General features: G+C 40.4%; 1 protein-coding gene across 40 annotated transcripts in view; it reads right to left on the bottom strand.

Moving 5' to 3' along the window:
* Positions 1-12,821, bottom strand: part of DGKI (diacylglycerol kinase iota) — a 474,617-nt gene that overhangs the window by 226,624 nt on the left and 235,172 nt on the right. For 2 of the 40 annotated variants that reach the window (XM_021079007.2, XM_021079008.2), the window contains exon 9: positions 2,149-2,181. The exons of the other annotated variants lie outside the window; for them this stretch is intronic. In XM_021079007.2, coding sequence (XP_020934666.1) covers positions 2,149-2,181 — 33 coding nt within the window. The remainder of the gene's footprint in view (positions 1-2,148; positions 2,182-12,821) is intronic. 40 annotated transcript variants of the gene reach the window in all.

The following is a 12,821-nucleotide window of genomic DNA, read 5'->3' as shown; positions in this document are numbered from 1 at the left end:
TCATTAGGGCAAGTTAGTACCACCACATCATAGATGTTTTACAAATCACTGAAGGCCTGAAATACAAAACTCTTAAGGTAAAGGTTTATCTAAGTATATAGGCACACATTGCATGAGGGATGAAATGTTTTCAGACAACTTGAAGAAACTTAAATATCCATTCTTCTACATTTGAGGGCATTTTTTCTTCTTAAGAGTATTCAAAATAAACCTTAGTCAAGAGTATATATTAACGCATCCAGGTGGCAAGACTAAAACAATTTAGTTTTTATTTTACTTTCATTTGGACCATGAAAAAAAGTAAGTTGATTTGTGGCCATGCTCACCAAGGATGAAAACTTTTTTTTGTCTTTTTAGGCCCGCACCCAACCAGGTCTGTCTCCCGCCCAACCTAGTTCAAGTTCATCTCCTGGTACAGAGATCACCTATGTGGAAATGTAAAAAAGGAGGCCATTTTTCACGTTCTATTTTTTTTAGGTGGCATATGGAGGTTCCCAGGCTCGGGGTCGAATTGGAGCTACAGCTGCCAGCCTATGTCACAGCTACAGTAACACAGGCTCTGAGCCGTGTCTGCAACACAGACCACAATTCACGCAATGCCGGATCCTTAACCCACTGAGCGAGGCCAGGGATCGAACCCGCGTCCTCATGGATACTAGTCAGGTTCATTAACCACTGAGCCACGACAGGAACCCCAAGAAAACTTTCTTGAACCACCATTTGTTCCCAGGCTTTCTTCCCCCATCAGTCTTTAGGGTTCTCGGAGTCTCCCCAGAAAAGAAATCCATAGGCTCACACATGTTCAAGATTCAGGTTATTTCTCATCACTCACTCCAGACTATTCTTCTCCTGAAAACATCTCCAAGTTTTTGAGTTCCTCTTAACGCGGATGATCATGCCCCTCTTTGGGAAGCTTTTGCATTCTTTAAGCATTTGCTGTATTTTGACCACTTTCAGTTTTACTAAAAGGGGAGAAAAATTACTCAGAACCTTTAAACATTTAAAGCATCCAAATGCTCCAAGAAGAAGGCTGACAACAATTAGACGGGCAGAAACAGGATCTATTAGATGATGGTTCATGATGCTCTGAATGCTGATACTAGGGCTCCAACAAATATTCTTACTGCCAATTTGTCTGGGGGTGAAGCCCAGGCAAAGATACTTTTTAAAAGCTCCCCAGAATAAAATAAAATTTCAAAAAAGCTCCCCAGGGAATTCTAATGTGTAGCCAGGGTTGAGAACCTCTGTTAGAAGCACAAAGGGCACAGGGAGGGGACAGATATACTGTGGTAAAGACACTGGGATAAGGAGCATAAGCCATGGGATCTGACAGCCTGGCAGGGACTTCTGACCTTCTCTGTTACTAGATCTGTGACCTCGGCCAAGTCAGTCAAATTTCTGAAATAAGAGTTTCTTAATGGTAAAGTGAAGGTGGTAATACCTACCTCCCAGGACACTTGTGGAGTTTAAACGAGAAAGAGTAGGTGAAGCAGTTAACTTGGTACCAGCCCATGATAAGCACTTCCATAAAGATCACTAGTTGTCTCGTTCACAGTTGGTATCTCCCCAGCACCCAGTCTGCCTGGCACAAACACCTGGCACACAGGATGCACTCATATCGTTGTTGAAATAATAGATCAATATTTTTATAATTCACAACACAAGTCTTTGCTGATTTTGCAAAGGATCCTTGGGAAGTGAGTGATGGTTTCCTAACTGCTTTGTTGTTTTGTGTTCATTCCGTGTCAAGAGCAGTGCAGGACACCAAGTGCTTGCAGGAATACACTAGGGGCCTCGGTTCTTGGCAGGACTCAATAATTAAACTCCAAGAGATAGGTCGAATGGATCAAGCTCAGATTGTTTTCTAAACTAGCCTGACCAGAGAAATCACAGTTCTTCAGGTGATTCTGATGATCAAGTACATTTGAGAAACAGAGGGTTAGAAAAACACATCAAAATACAGCTTGATGTCTGAAAACAGAGCAGGCAAGGAACTCGTCTCTTAAGAGGCAACAGACGCACAAAACAGCCTTTTGGAAACACAGATACAAGTGCTTTTGAGCTGCATGGAGCTAAGTACATCTGAGGCTTTCTTCAGCTCACAGAACAAGGGGGCAAAGACCAAGCACAGTCGTTGACTTACAGTACCTGGATGCTTCTATGTGAGCTCTGATTACAGCCCTATGGACAGTCAAAGAGCACAACATAAGCAGGATGGAATTTTACAGCATCCCTCCAAACTCCCGAGGCTCCTTTTGTTCAGATGTAAATACATATCCCTGTCTCAATATATAACTTCTTCTGGAAGGCAGCATAATTCAACAAGGAACATAATTCAATGGGTTGTGTTTTGGCCAAGAGTAGTCACTTTACCTTGCTAATCTACGGTACCCTTCACCCTGCCCGCTCAGTGCTGAGAGAGTTAAACAAAACCACATGCTTTTCAAGAATGTAAAAATCATACCAAGATGTTCTTGTCTAGAATTGTTGGTGACACGGTCAAAAAACCTTTAACGCTTGTCCTGTGTCCTAAAACAAAGCATTCCTGTGGTCAAGGGTAGCTAACTCAGTGACATAAAGGGTTCACTTTGCAAGTTCAACACTGCCCAAACAGTGATACATTGTGCTCTCGTTTGGATTCTTCTGATTCCAAGAGCATTTGCCCCCTGGTCATTCTGTGCCCACACTTTGGTTCAAGTCCTAAGCTGAGATAAAGGCTTTTTGTTTTCTTGTACCAGGTATTGGGGCAGAATTACCTTGCCACAAAAATAATCCTATCAACAATCTCTACTATAGTAATGACTCCTTCCTGGGCTAAGGGATCATATGGGTGAGTCGCTCAATTGTCAATGAAACCTGACTACATTGTAGTACTCTTCAGGCATTTCCTCAGGTGATGGGATCATGGAGAATCAGTTATAGTAACAGATCTAAAGAGAAGACACCTCACGACATCGTCCCAAAGTCTTCTCCCATCACATACTGGACAAAACTCCAATGGTTAGTAAGAGGGAAATTCGTGGACTTGGTCTATTAAAGAGCATTCTAAGAGTTCCCGTTATGGCTCAGCGAAAACAAACCAGACTAGTATCTGTGAGTATGTTGGTTTGGTCCCTGGCCCCACTCAGTGGGTTAAGGATCCAGCATTGCTGTGAGCTGTGGTGTAGATTGCAGATGATGCTCAGATCTGGTGTTGCTGTGGTTGTGGTGTAGGTCAGCAGATGTAGCTCCAATTTGATCCCTAGCCTGAGAACTTCCATATGCCATGGGTGCAGCCTTAAAACACACACAGAGCATTCTATTCTGCCTTGCTCCAGCTGTACCACCGTGGCAAAGGTTGGGGTGAGGATAGGCAAGCTGAAGGATAAAGAAAATTCAGTCCAAAAGTTAAGGACAAAGACTCAGCAACTTCTCAGGCATATTTGGCCAAATCACAGAAATATTATTTAACTTTCAGATTGATCAAAGGAAGTCTCCTGGACAATTTTGAGGGATATCATTGGCCATTACTATTACACGTCATGAGGTCCCCAGCATTTTAGGATTATCCAATCCTAAGGAATAAGAACTACCATGAAGCAAGACCATACAAGGCTAGGCAGGAGCTGACGGCAATATTTTTATAATTAGATCATTAGAAAGAATAGAAATATCCATAGCTAGGGAGTTGGCTTCAATAAATTGGAAACTATGGAAAATATACAGCAGTTTAAAAAGGAGTCAACTCTATATGTATTAACATAGACTCTTCCCTAAGATATTTATTTTTAACTAGAAAAGCCAAGTTTTAAAGCATTACATGAAGAATATCATTTATTAAAAACACACACCTCTAGCAATCTACATGTTTTTAAATTTTTATATTAAAGTATAGTTTATTTACAATGTTGTGCCAATTTCTACTACACAGCAATGTGGCCCAGTTACACACATACACACACATTCTTTTTCAAATATTATTTTCCATGGTCTATCCCAGGAGACTGGATATTTTCCCTGTGCTAAACAGTAGGGCATCACTGCTTATCCATTCTAAATGTCATAGTTTGCATCTACTAACCCTAAACTCCCAGCCCTTCCCACTCCTTCCCGCCTCCCTCTTGGCAACCCCAAGTCTATTCTCTATGTCTGTGAGTCTGTTTCTGTTCTGTAGATAGGTTCATATTTTAGAGTCTGCATATAAGTGATATCATATGGTATTTGTCTTTCTCTTTATGACTCACTTAGTATAATAATCTCTAGGTCCATCCATATTGCTTCAAATGGCATTATTTCATTCTTTTTTATGGCTGAGTAGTATTACATTGTAAATATGTACCACATCTTCTAAATCTATTCATCTGTTGATGGACATTTAGGTTATTTTCATGTATTGGTTGTTGTAAATAACTCTGCAATGAACATCAGGGTGCATCTATCTTTTTGAATTATAGTTTTGTGTATATATATATACCCAGGAATGGGCTTGCTGGATCATATGGTAGCTTATATTTAATTTTCTGAGGTCCTCCATACTGCTCGCCACAGGGGTTGTACCAACTTACACTCCCACCAACAGGGTAGGAGGGCTCCCCTTTCTCCACACCCTCTCCAGCATTTGTTATTTGTAGACTTGTTAATGATATGGCCATTCTGACTGGTGTGAGGTGGTACCTCATTGCAGTTTTGACTTGCATTTCTCTAATAATTAATGATTTTGAGCATCTTTTCGTGTGCATGCTGGCCATCCATATGTCTTTTTTGGAGAAATGTCTCTTTAGATTTCCTGCCCCTTTTTGTTAGGTTGTTTGTCTTTCTGTTGTTGAGCTACACGAGCTGCTTGTACATTTTGGAGATTACTCCCTTGTTGGGCACTTTGTTTGAAAATATTTTCTCCCATTTCGTGGGCTGTCTTTTTGTTTATGGTTTCCACTGCTGTGCAAACCTTGTAAGTTTGATCAGATCTCATTTTTTTATTTCTATTGCATTGGAAAACTAACCTAAAAGAGCATTTGTATAATTTATGTCAGAGAATATTTTGCCTATGTTTTCTTAGAGTTTATGGTGTCATGTCTTATATTTAGGTCTTCAAGACATTTTGAGTTTATTTTGTGCATGGTGTGAGGGTGTGTTCTAGTTCAGTTTTCCAAGCCCCACTTGCTGAAGAGATTATCTTTTTCCCATTTTATATTCTTGCCTTTTTTGTTGAAGAATAACAGGTGTCTGGGTTTATTTCTGGGATCTCTTTTCTGTTCCATTAATCCTTATGAAAACATAGGCAAAAACAGTCTTTGACATAAATTATAGGAGTTCTTGCTGTGGTGCATCAGGATCAGCAGCATCTTGCAGCCCCAGGAGGCAGGTTTGATCCCAGGCCCAGCACAGTGGGTTAAAGGATCCAGCATTGCTACAGGTACAGCATAGGTCACAAGTGCAGCTCAGATCTGAGCCCTGGCCCAGGAACTCCACATGCTACAGGGCAGCCAAAAAAAGCATAAATTGCAGCAACATCTTTTTGGATCCACCCCTTAGAGTAATGGAAATAAAAATAAACAAATGGGACCTAATTAAATTTACAAAGTTTTGCACAGCAAAGGAAACCATAAACAAAACAAAAGCACAACCCACAAAATGGGAGAAGATATCTGCAAACAAAGCAACCCACAAGAGATTAATCTTCAAAATATACAAACAGCTCATGCAGCTCAATATCAAAAAGACCAATAACCAAAAAATAGAAGACCTAAACAGACATTTCTTCAAGGAAGACAGACAGATGGCCAAAAGCATGTAAAAAGATGCTCAACATCACTAATTGCTAGAGAAATGTAAACCGAAACTACAGTGAGGTATCACCTCACACCAGTCAGAATGGCCATCGTTAAAAAGTCTACAAACTTACTTCACTATCATACTAAGTGAAGTAAGTCAGGAAGAGGACAAATACTATGTGATACCACTTATATGTGGAATCAAAAATATGGCACAAATGAACCTATCTACAAAACAGAAACAGACTCATAGACACAGAGAACAGACTTGTGGTTGCCAAGGGGGTAGGGAGATGGAGTGGGACAGATTGGGAGTTTGGGGTTAATAGACGCAAACTATGACATTTAGAATGGATAAGCAATGAGGTCCTACTGCGTAGCACAGGGAACTATATCCAATCTCCTGAGATAGGCCATAATGGAAAATAATATTAAAAAAAAGAATGTAGATATACATATGACTGGGTCACTTTGTTATACAGCAGAAATTGGTACAACATTGTAAATCAACTATACTTTAATGAGAAATTTAAAAAAAATTTTTTTTTAAAAAGTCTCCAAACATTAAATGCTAGAGAGGATGTGGAGAAAGGGGAGCCCTCCTACACTGTTGGTGGGGATGTAAATTGGTATAACTACTATGGAGAACATATGGAGGTTCCTTAAAAAACTAAAAATAGAACTACCACAGGAGCCAGCAATCCCACTCCTGAGCATCTATATGAAGAAAACATAATTTGGAACGATTCATGCACCCTTGTGTTCCCAACAGCCAAGACATGGAAGCAACCTCAATGTTCATCAACGGAAGAATGGATTAAGAAGATGTGACACATGCAATGGACAATTACTCAGCCATAAAAGAGAATGAAATAATGCCATCTGCAGCAACAGGGATGGACCTAAATATCATTATCCTAGTAAAGTCAGTCAGACAGAGAAAAACAAATATCATATATCAGTTATAGGTGGAGTCTAAAAAAAAATGATACAAATGAACCCTACCTACGAAACAGAAACAGACTCACAGACTTCAACAACAAGCCTACGGTTACCAATGGGAAAGGTGGTTGGTTGGGAGGGTTAAAGGAGGAGTTTGGGATTAACATATACATGCTACTGTATATAAAATAATCAACAAGGACCTACTGTATGGCACAGGGAACTCTACTCAATATCCTGTAATAACCTTTATGGGAAAACAATCTGAAAAAGAATGGATATATGTTTATATATAACTGAATCCATTTGCTGTACACCTGAAACCCAACATTGTAAATCAACTATACTCCAACATAAAATAAGAGTTCAATTACATTGACAAAAACTTCATACCTCTAATCCTCCCCCACAAACCTGACCCTACGAAAACTTCATGTCTCACAGGTCTTGCTCCATCAGTTCCAAGTGCTTGTTACTTGTATTTTCATGTCTTCAATTTTTTTATCTGGTCAGACCATCCAGTCAAAATAGAGGAGAAACACTGACATAGGTAACTTTAAATATAACTTTGACTTCAGATCAACAGATGCAGGCTTGGTTTTCTGTTCACTTTGATTCCTTTCAGCCATCTACCTTCCATCATTTTTAACTTCTAGGTCTCTCCAAATCATTTGGTGATAAAACCCAGGAAATCCTCCAAGCAGCCCTCAGTTCCTTTCCAACAAGGTTGCACACAGCTCCCAACTCCACAGCTGGGCACAGAGTAATTATCCACTCAGATCCAGCCATTTTTCAACTGAGAAGAAAAGCATATGGTTTAATTCTATCTTTTTACCATGTTTCCTGACCGTTAAACATTCAAGCAGACTACCTTTACTCTTCTTCTCTGGAGTCATTTGTTCAGACATAAGGTGCGCAAATAAAGCTAACTTTATCTGATGCTCCACTTTCGCTGCTGTCCTCATACATCCTATCAACTTGCATTGTCCTTCCGCATCCCTCTTCCCAGGGATGCCACCACATCCATCAAGACCAAGCACAAATGACAGGTTTTCCATTCAGCCTAGGCTGCCCTCCTGACTGGAGCTGCTCAATCCCGTGTCATGTCTCCACTATGTTTCTACACCTTAGGTGGCACTTACCACTCACTGCCTTGGATGTGTAGGCATTTCACTGACTCAACCAAACTGGTCCCTTCCTCACCTTTGTACTAAGAATTCATATGTGGCTGATTTCCTCTACAGAACCCACAAACACTCTGACCAATGACTTAGATTGGTTGTGTTTATTTTTCCCCACTGGGGAGTACAATCTTTGTGGCAATCAAAGGAATATCTGATTCACCTTTGGACCACTCACTGCATATAGTAACATCTTTGAGTGTGGTTAATTATATAAAAGTTCATTTAATTCAATTAAGACTATATTTTTAAGCAGTGTATTTAAGAAAATATAGAAATATATATAGAAATACATATATATGTATATATATATAAGTTGCAAAAACATTTTATCTGCTATTCTTCATCTACTTTCCAAATTCTATTTTTTGTTATTTCCCAATGTCTCCAATGAATTCTCCAATCTTACTGCTTCCACACCATCACCAACGCTACAAACTCATACTCCACACTCTACAAACTATAGTCTTGATGACCATCAGTGATCTGGTCCCAAACACAAAGACATTTCTCAATCCTTGTCATTTTTGTCATGTCTACAGAATTGAACATTGATGACTGCCCTATTTTTCTTTGCCTTTTTAATGCTATTGTAGTTCTCTCCCTGTCCTGCAAGATTCTCCTCCTCCTTCCATTTGCTAAGTGAGGATGTTCACCCAGTCTTCTTCCCTTCTTTCATTCAATAAATGAACAGCTCTTGACTCTCTCCCATGGGATAGGAATTGTGCTAGTAAACACACAATTCCACTATAGTGTGAAGTATAACAGGTAGAGTAGTAGTAGTTCAAGGTATACTTGGAAGCAGCATAGATGCTAGGCTCTGGCCCCACTCTCTACCCTCTCCGCTGATAATCTCATCCTCTTTACATCCTCTTTCACTGTAATACAGATAGTCCAGGGATTGATAACTTTTTTTTTTTTTTTGTCTTTTTGCCATTTCTTGGGCCGCTCTCATGGTATATGGAGGTTCCCAGGCTAGGGGTTGAATCGGAGCTACAGCCACCGGCCAGCGCCAGAGCCACAGCAACTCAGGATCCAAGCCGCGTTTGCAACCTACACCCCAGCTCACTGCAACGCTGGATCCTTAACCCAATGAGCGAGGCCAGGGATCGAACCCGCAACCTCATGGTTTTTAGTCGGATTCGTTAACCACTGAGCCATGATGGGAACTCCCCAGGGATCAATAACTTCTGCCCTGACTCCTGTATGGCAGTCTACTGTTTTTATCTGTTTTGCTGTATAGCCTCACCTGAGACCCTGTACTTCTAAACATCAACAAGAATGAAAGCAAGAGTCAAGTGGTTGGGTGGTTACAAACCAGGTGCTATTCCGTGTGCTTTGTTTTTTGTGTCTTAGCTTATTAGTCCTCACAAAAACCCTATGAATTAGGTACCAGTATTATTTACCCTTTACAAGTGAGAAGCTGAAAGAGATGAGTTTAAGCTAAGATTGGACTAGTTAATGGCAGAGCAAGGCTGTGAATCCAGGCAATCTGGCTTGAAACCTAGGCTCTTATCCACTGTTCTATTGGCCCCCACCCACCCTCAAGCTCATCGTACACCACCTTTTACACAGAACTCAGTTAATGGATTAAACTGCTTCTTGGCTCTGGTACCCAGAGGAGGAGGGACCATTAATTTTTTTTTTTTTTTTTTTTTTTTTTTTGAGATAGCTGATTCAGCAAGGCTGGCGATGGTAACACAGTGAGGCAGCATGGTATATCCTTAGGAATCTGGTTTCTACAATCACAATTCTTGGACTCAAATACTCTCTCAAACTATTTAACAATTGCATGGGCCTGGCTCAGTTATTTATTTTATCAATTTTCTATTCCTCACATTCCTCAGCTGCAACGTGGGCTAACAGGATAGCTGTCCCATAGGGCGCTGTGAAACTGAGATGAGATCTGAAGGTAAAGTACTTACAATATTTCCAAACGCATGTCAAGCGTTCAATAAATGTCACCTGTGTGGTCTTTAGCATCCAGACTATGAACTACTCTTCAAAATCCACCACTCAGCCACCCAAGAATACTTGCTAAAATACCAACCTTGTGTTCTGAAAATTTACAAATAAAGGCAGACACACAAGCTTTTGTTGTATATTTGCTGGTCATAAGGGAAAGGTCTCCTTATCAAAAAAAAAGGGTAGCTAAAAAATGAAGAGTAAACATGAAATCACCCTTTAGCAACCATAAATGAAGTAAGAGATTTGGGTAACAATCCTTAATGGATAAAACTACAGCTGGAAAGCTGATGGACAAGTTTGTATCAGGTGGATAAAGACGATGTCCCTGAACTCGCTGATCAAACTCAACATCACTGAGTCAACAACCCGCTATTATGTTTCCTTAAAAGTAACAATATAGAAAAAGACACAATTATCCACGGAGAAGTTATGCCAGGAATGTAAACCCAAACCTAGCTGAGTCTCTCTATCAAAACAGTATTTTTAGAAGAAATATAAGCAATACAGGAAGTCATTTTACAACACGATAAGGATAAAGCCATCCAAAATTAAAATATGGGATAGTCTACAGGTAGAGTGACCCAATTTATTCAATAAATAAATGACATGAAAACTAAGAGATCATCATTATTGAAAGAGGATTAAGAGATGCCAACTCATATCTTGTGTCTAATATACAGCACCAATGAACCTTTCCACAGAAAAGAAAATCACAGACTTGGAGAACAGACTTGTGGCTGCCCCGGGGGGAGGGGGAGGGAGTGGAAGGGACTGGGAGTTTGGGGTCAACAGATGCAAACTATTGTGCATGGAATGGATTTACAAGGAGATCCTGCTGTGTAGCACTGAGAACTCTCTCTAGTTACTTACAACACAGCACGACAATGGGAGAAAAAATTACGTATACATATATGTGTAACTGGGTCCCCATGCTGTACAGTGGGTGGGGGGGGATTGTGTTGGGGGAAATAACAATAAAAAATAAATTAAAAAACAAAAGAGAGATGCCTACAAAAAGGCAGTTGCAGACTTTGGATCCTAATTTAAAAAAAAAAAGTAAAAAAGATATATTTGAAACAATCAGAAACTATCTTACGAATGCCACCTCAAATTATTTAATTTTGATGGGTGAAGTAATGGTATACAGTTGTCTTTCTAAAATGTTATCTTTTCGAGAAGCAAAATGAAGCATTTGCATATTGAAAGATATGCTTAAATTGGCTGTAAAATACTCTGGCAGGATGAAAAAAGGGAGACTTCGACTTTCAGGAAGACGGTAAATGGGGTGGAACCAAGAGAAAAAAGGGTGTGGCTGTGAAAAGCTAACAGGAGGGAAACCTGTGGCAATGGAACTGTTGGGTCTGGACCTGTCAATGTGGACATCCCAGCTGTGATGCTGTTACCAGACTGTGAGATGTTACCATGAGGGGAAAGTTTGTCAGGAGTGCCTGGGAGCCTTCTGTGTTATTTCTTAAAACTGCATGTGGATCTCAAAACAAATTTAGTTATGAAAAAGCAATGTAGCAGGGAGAGAGATGAAACAATGTGGCAGGGAGAGAGATGAACCAAGAGCGGAAAAGTTCATGGCTATATTCATGATTATCTTCCCTTTCGCTTCTCTTGCTTGCAAATTTCCACAACAGAAAAAACTTTTGAAGCTTAGAAGCATAGAATTTGCCTGCAAGGTGGTATTATTGCCTTCTGATTTTCTTGTTCTACTTCCGGTCGTCCAAAATCCCACACCACTAGGTCATCCTACATACTCCTGCTAGTTGTTTCCTTCTGAAATACAATTTTGCTCAGTTCATCCCTTTGCTTAAAAGGATAGAGTTTACATGTATCAAGCTCCCCATCCCCCCACCCCCGCCCCCGTCAGGCTTGGGCGACTTTATGCTCATTCCCTACACACTCCCTACACAAACCTTCCACTGCAGTCAACCTAGTCTCACAGTCCCAGGAATATAATTTGAGACACAGTCGCCTTGTTGGTGCCCTTCTCCTGCCTGCTATTTCCTTCTCTACTGGTCCAAATCCCACCCATCCTTAAGGATGCGGAATAAAGTATCCCTCCTTCAGTGCAGTGTTCCCTGATCTTTCCCGAAAATAACTACATGGTTCTTCAGAGCAAGGATCACATATCCTATCACCATTCCTAGTAGGCTTCCTGATACTACAAGGTTTTTTGATGAAAACGTGTGGCTTTAACCACATAACATGGAGAGACTACTGAATTTTAGGGGGAAAACATATACAAAGAAGTAAATATGTTAAAGAGATTTTGAAATAACACTAAATTGGAAATCAGTACACTCGAATCTCAGCTATAATACTGTAATTGACTTGCTTTGTCATCTTGGACAACCTAATTAGCATCTCTCTCTTTTTCTGCTTTTTAGGGGCCACACCTGCAGCATATGGGAGCTCCCAGGCTAGGGGTCCAGGCGGAGCTGCACGCCAAAGACACAGCAATGCAGGACCCCTAACCCACTGAGTTAGGCCAGGGATTGAACCTTCATCCTTGTGGATACTAATTGGGTTTATAACCCACTGAGCCACAACGGGAATTCTCTAATTGGCTTCTCTTGACATTTGGCACTAAAATGTCAAATAAAATAACTAGATCTTCCATTTTTTTAACATGAAGATACTGTACTCGCCTCTGGAAAAAGTGTTTCCAAGGGCTTCCATGGAATGTAACTTTGGAAAGATCATTCCCACAGGTTAGTCATCAACAGAGGCAAAAGGTCAAATAAAACACATGAAGCAAAACACCGTCCCCCTGTCCACCGGGTTTTAAATAAAACTGAGTCAATGAGAAGGAGCAGCACGATGATTCTGGATACCATATGACGTAGGGCTGCCATATATTTTTTAAAGATACTACATTCAAGAAGACTTCCAAAGGTACCTGCACCCTAAGGGAGGTATAATCTTCTCCCTGGCACATTCAAAGGCTGCAGTCTCATAACCTGGAAACAAC

The sequence above is a fragment of the Sus scrofa genome, chromosome 18 (assembly GCF_054392235.1).
Source record: "Sus scrofa isolate SSC_HxYL_T2T_F1_AM1 chromosome 18, Sscrofa_HxYL_maternal_Yorkshire_Landrace_v2.0, whole genome shotgun sequence".
NCBI lineage: Eukaryota > Metazoa > Chordata > Mammalia > Artiodactyla > Suidae > Sus > Sus scrofa.
This window is presented reverse-complemented; position numbering and strand designations above follow the sequence as displayed.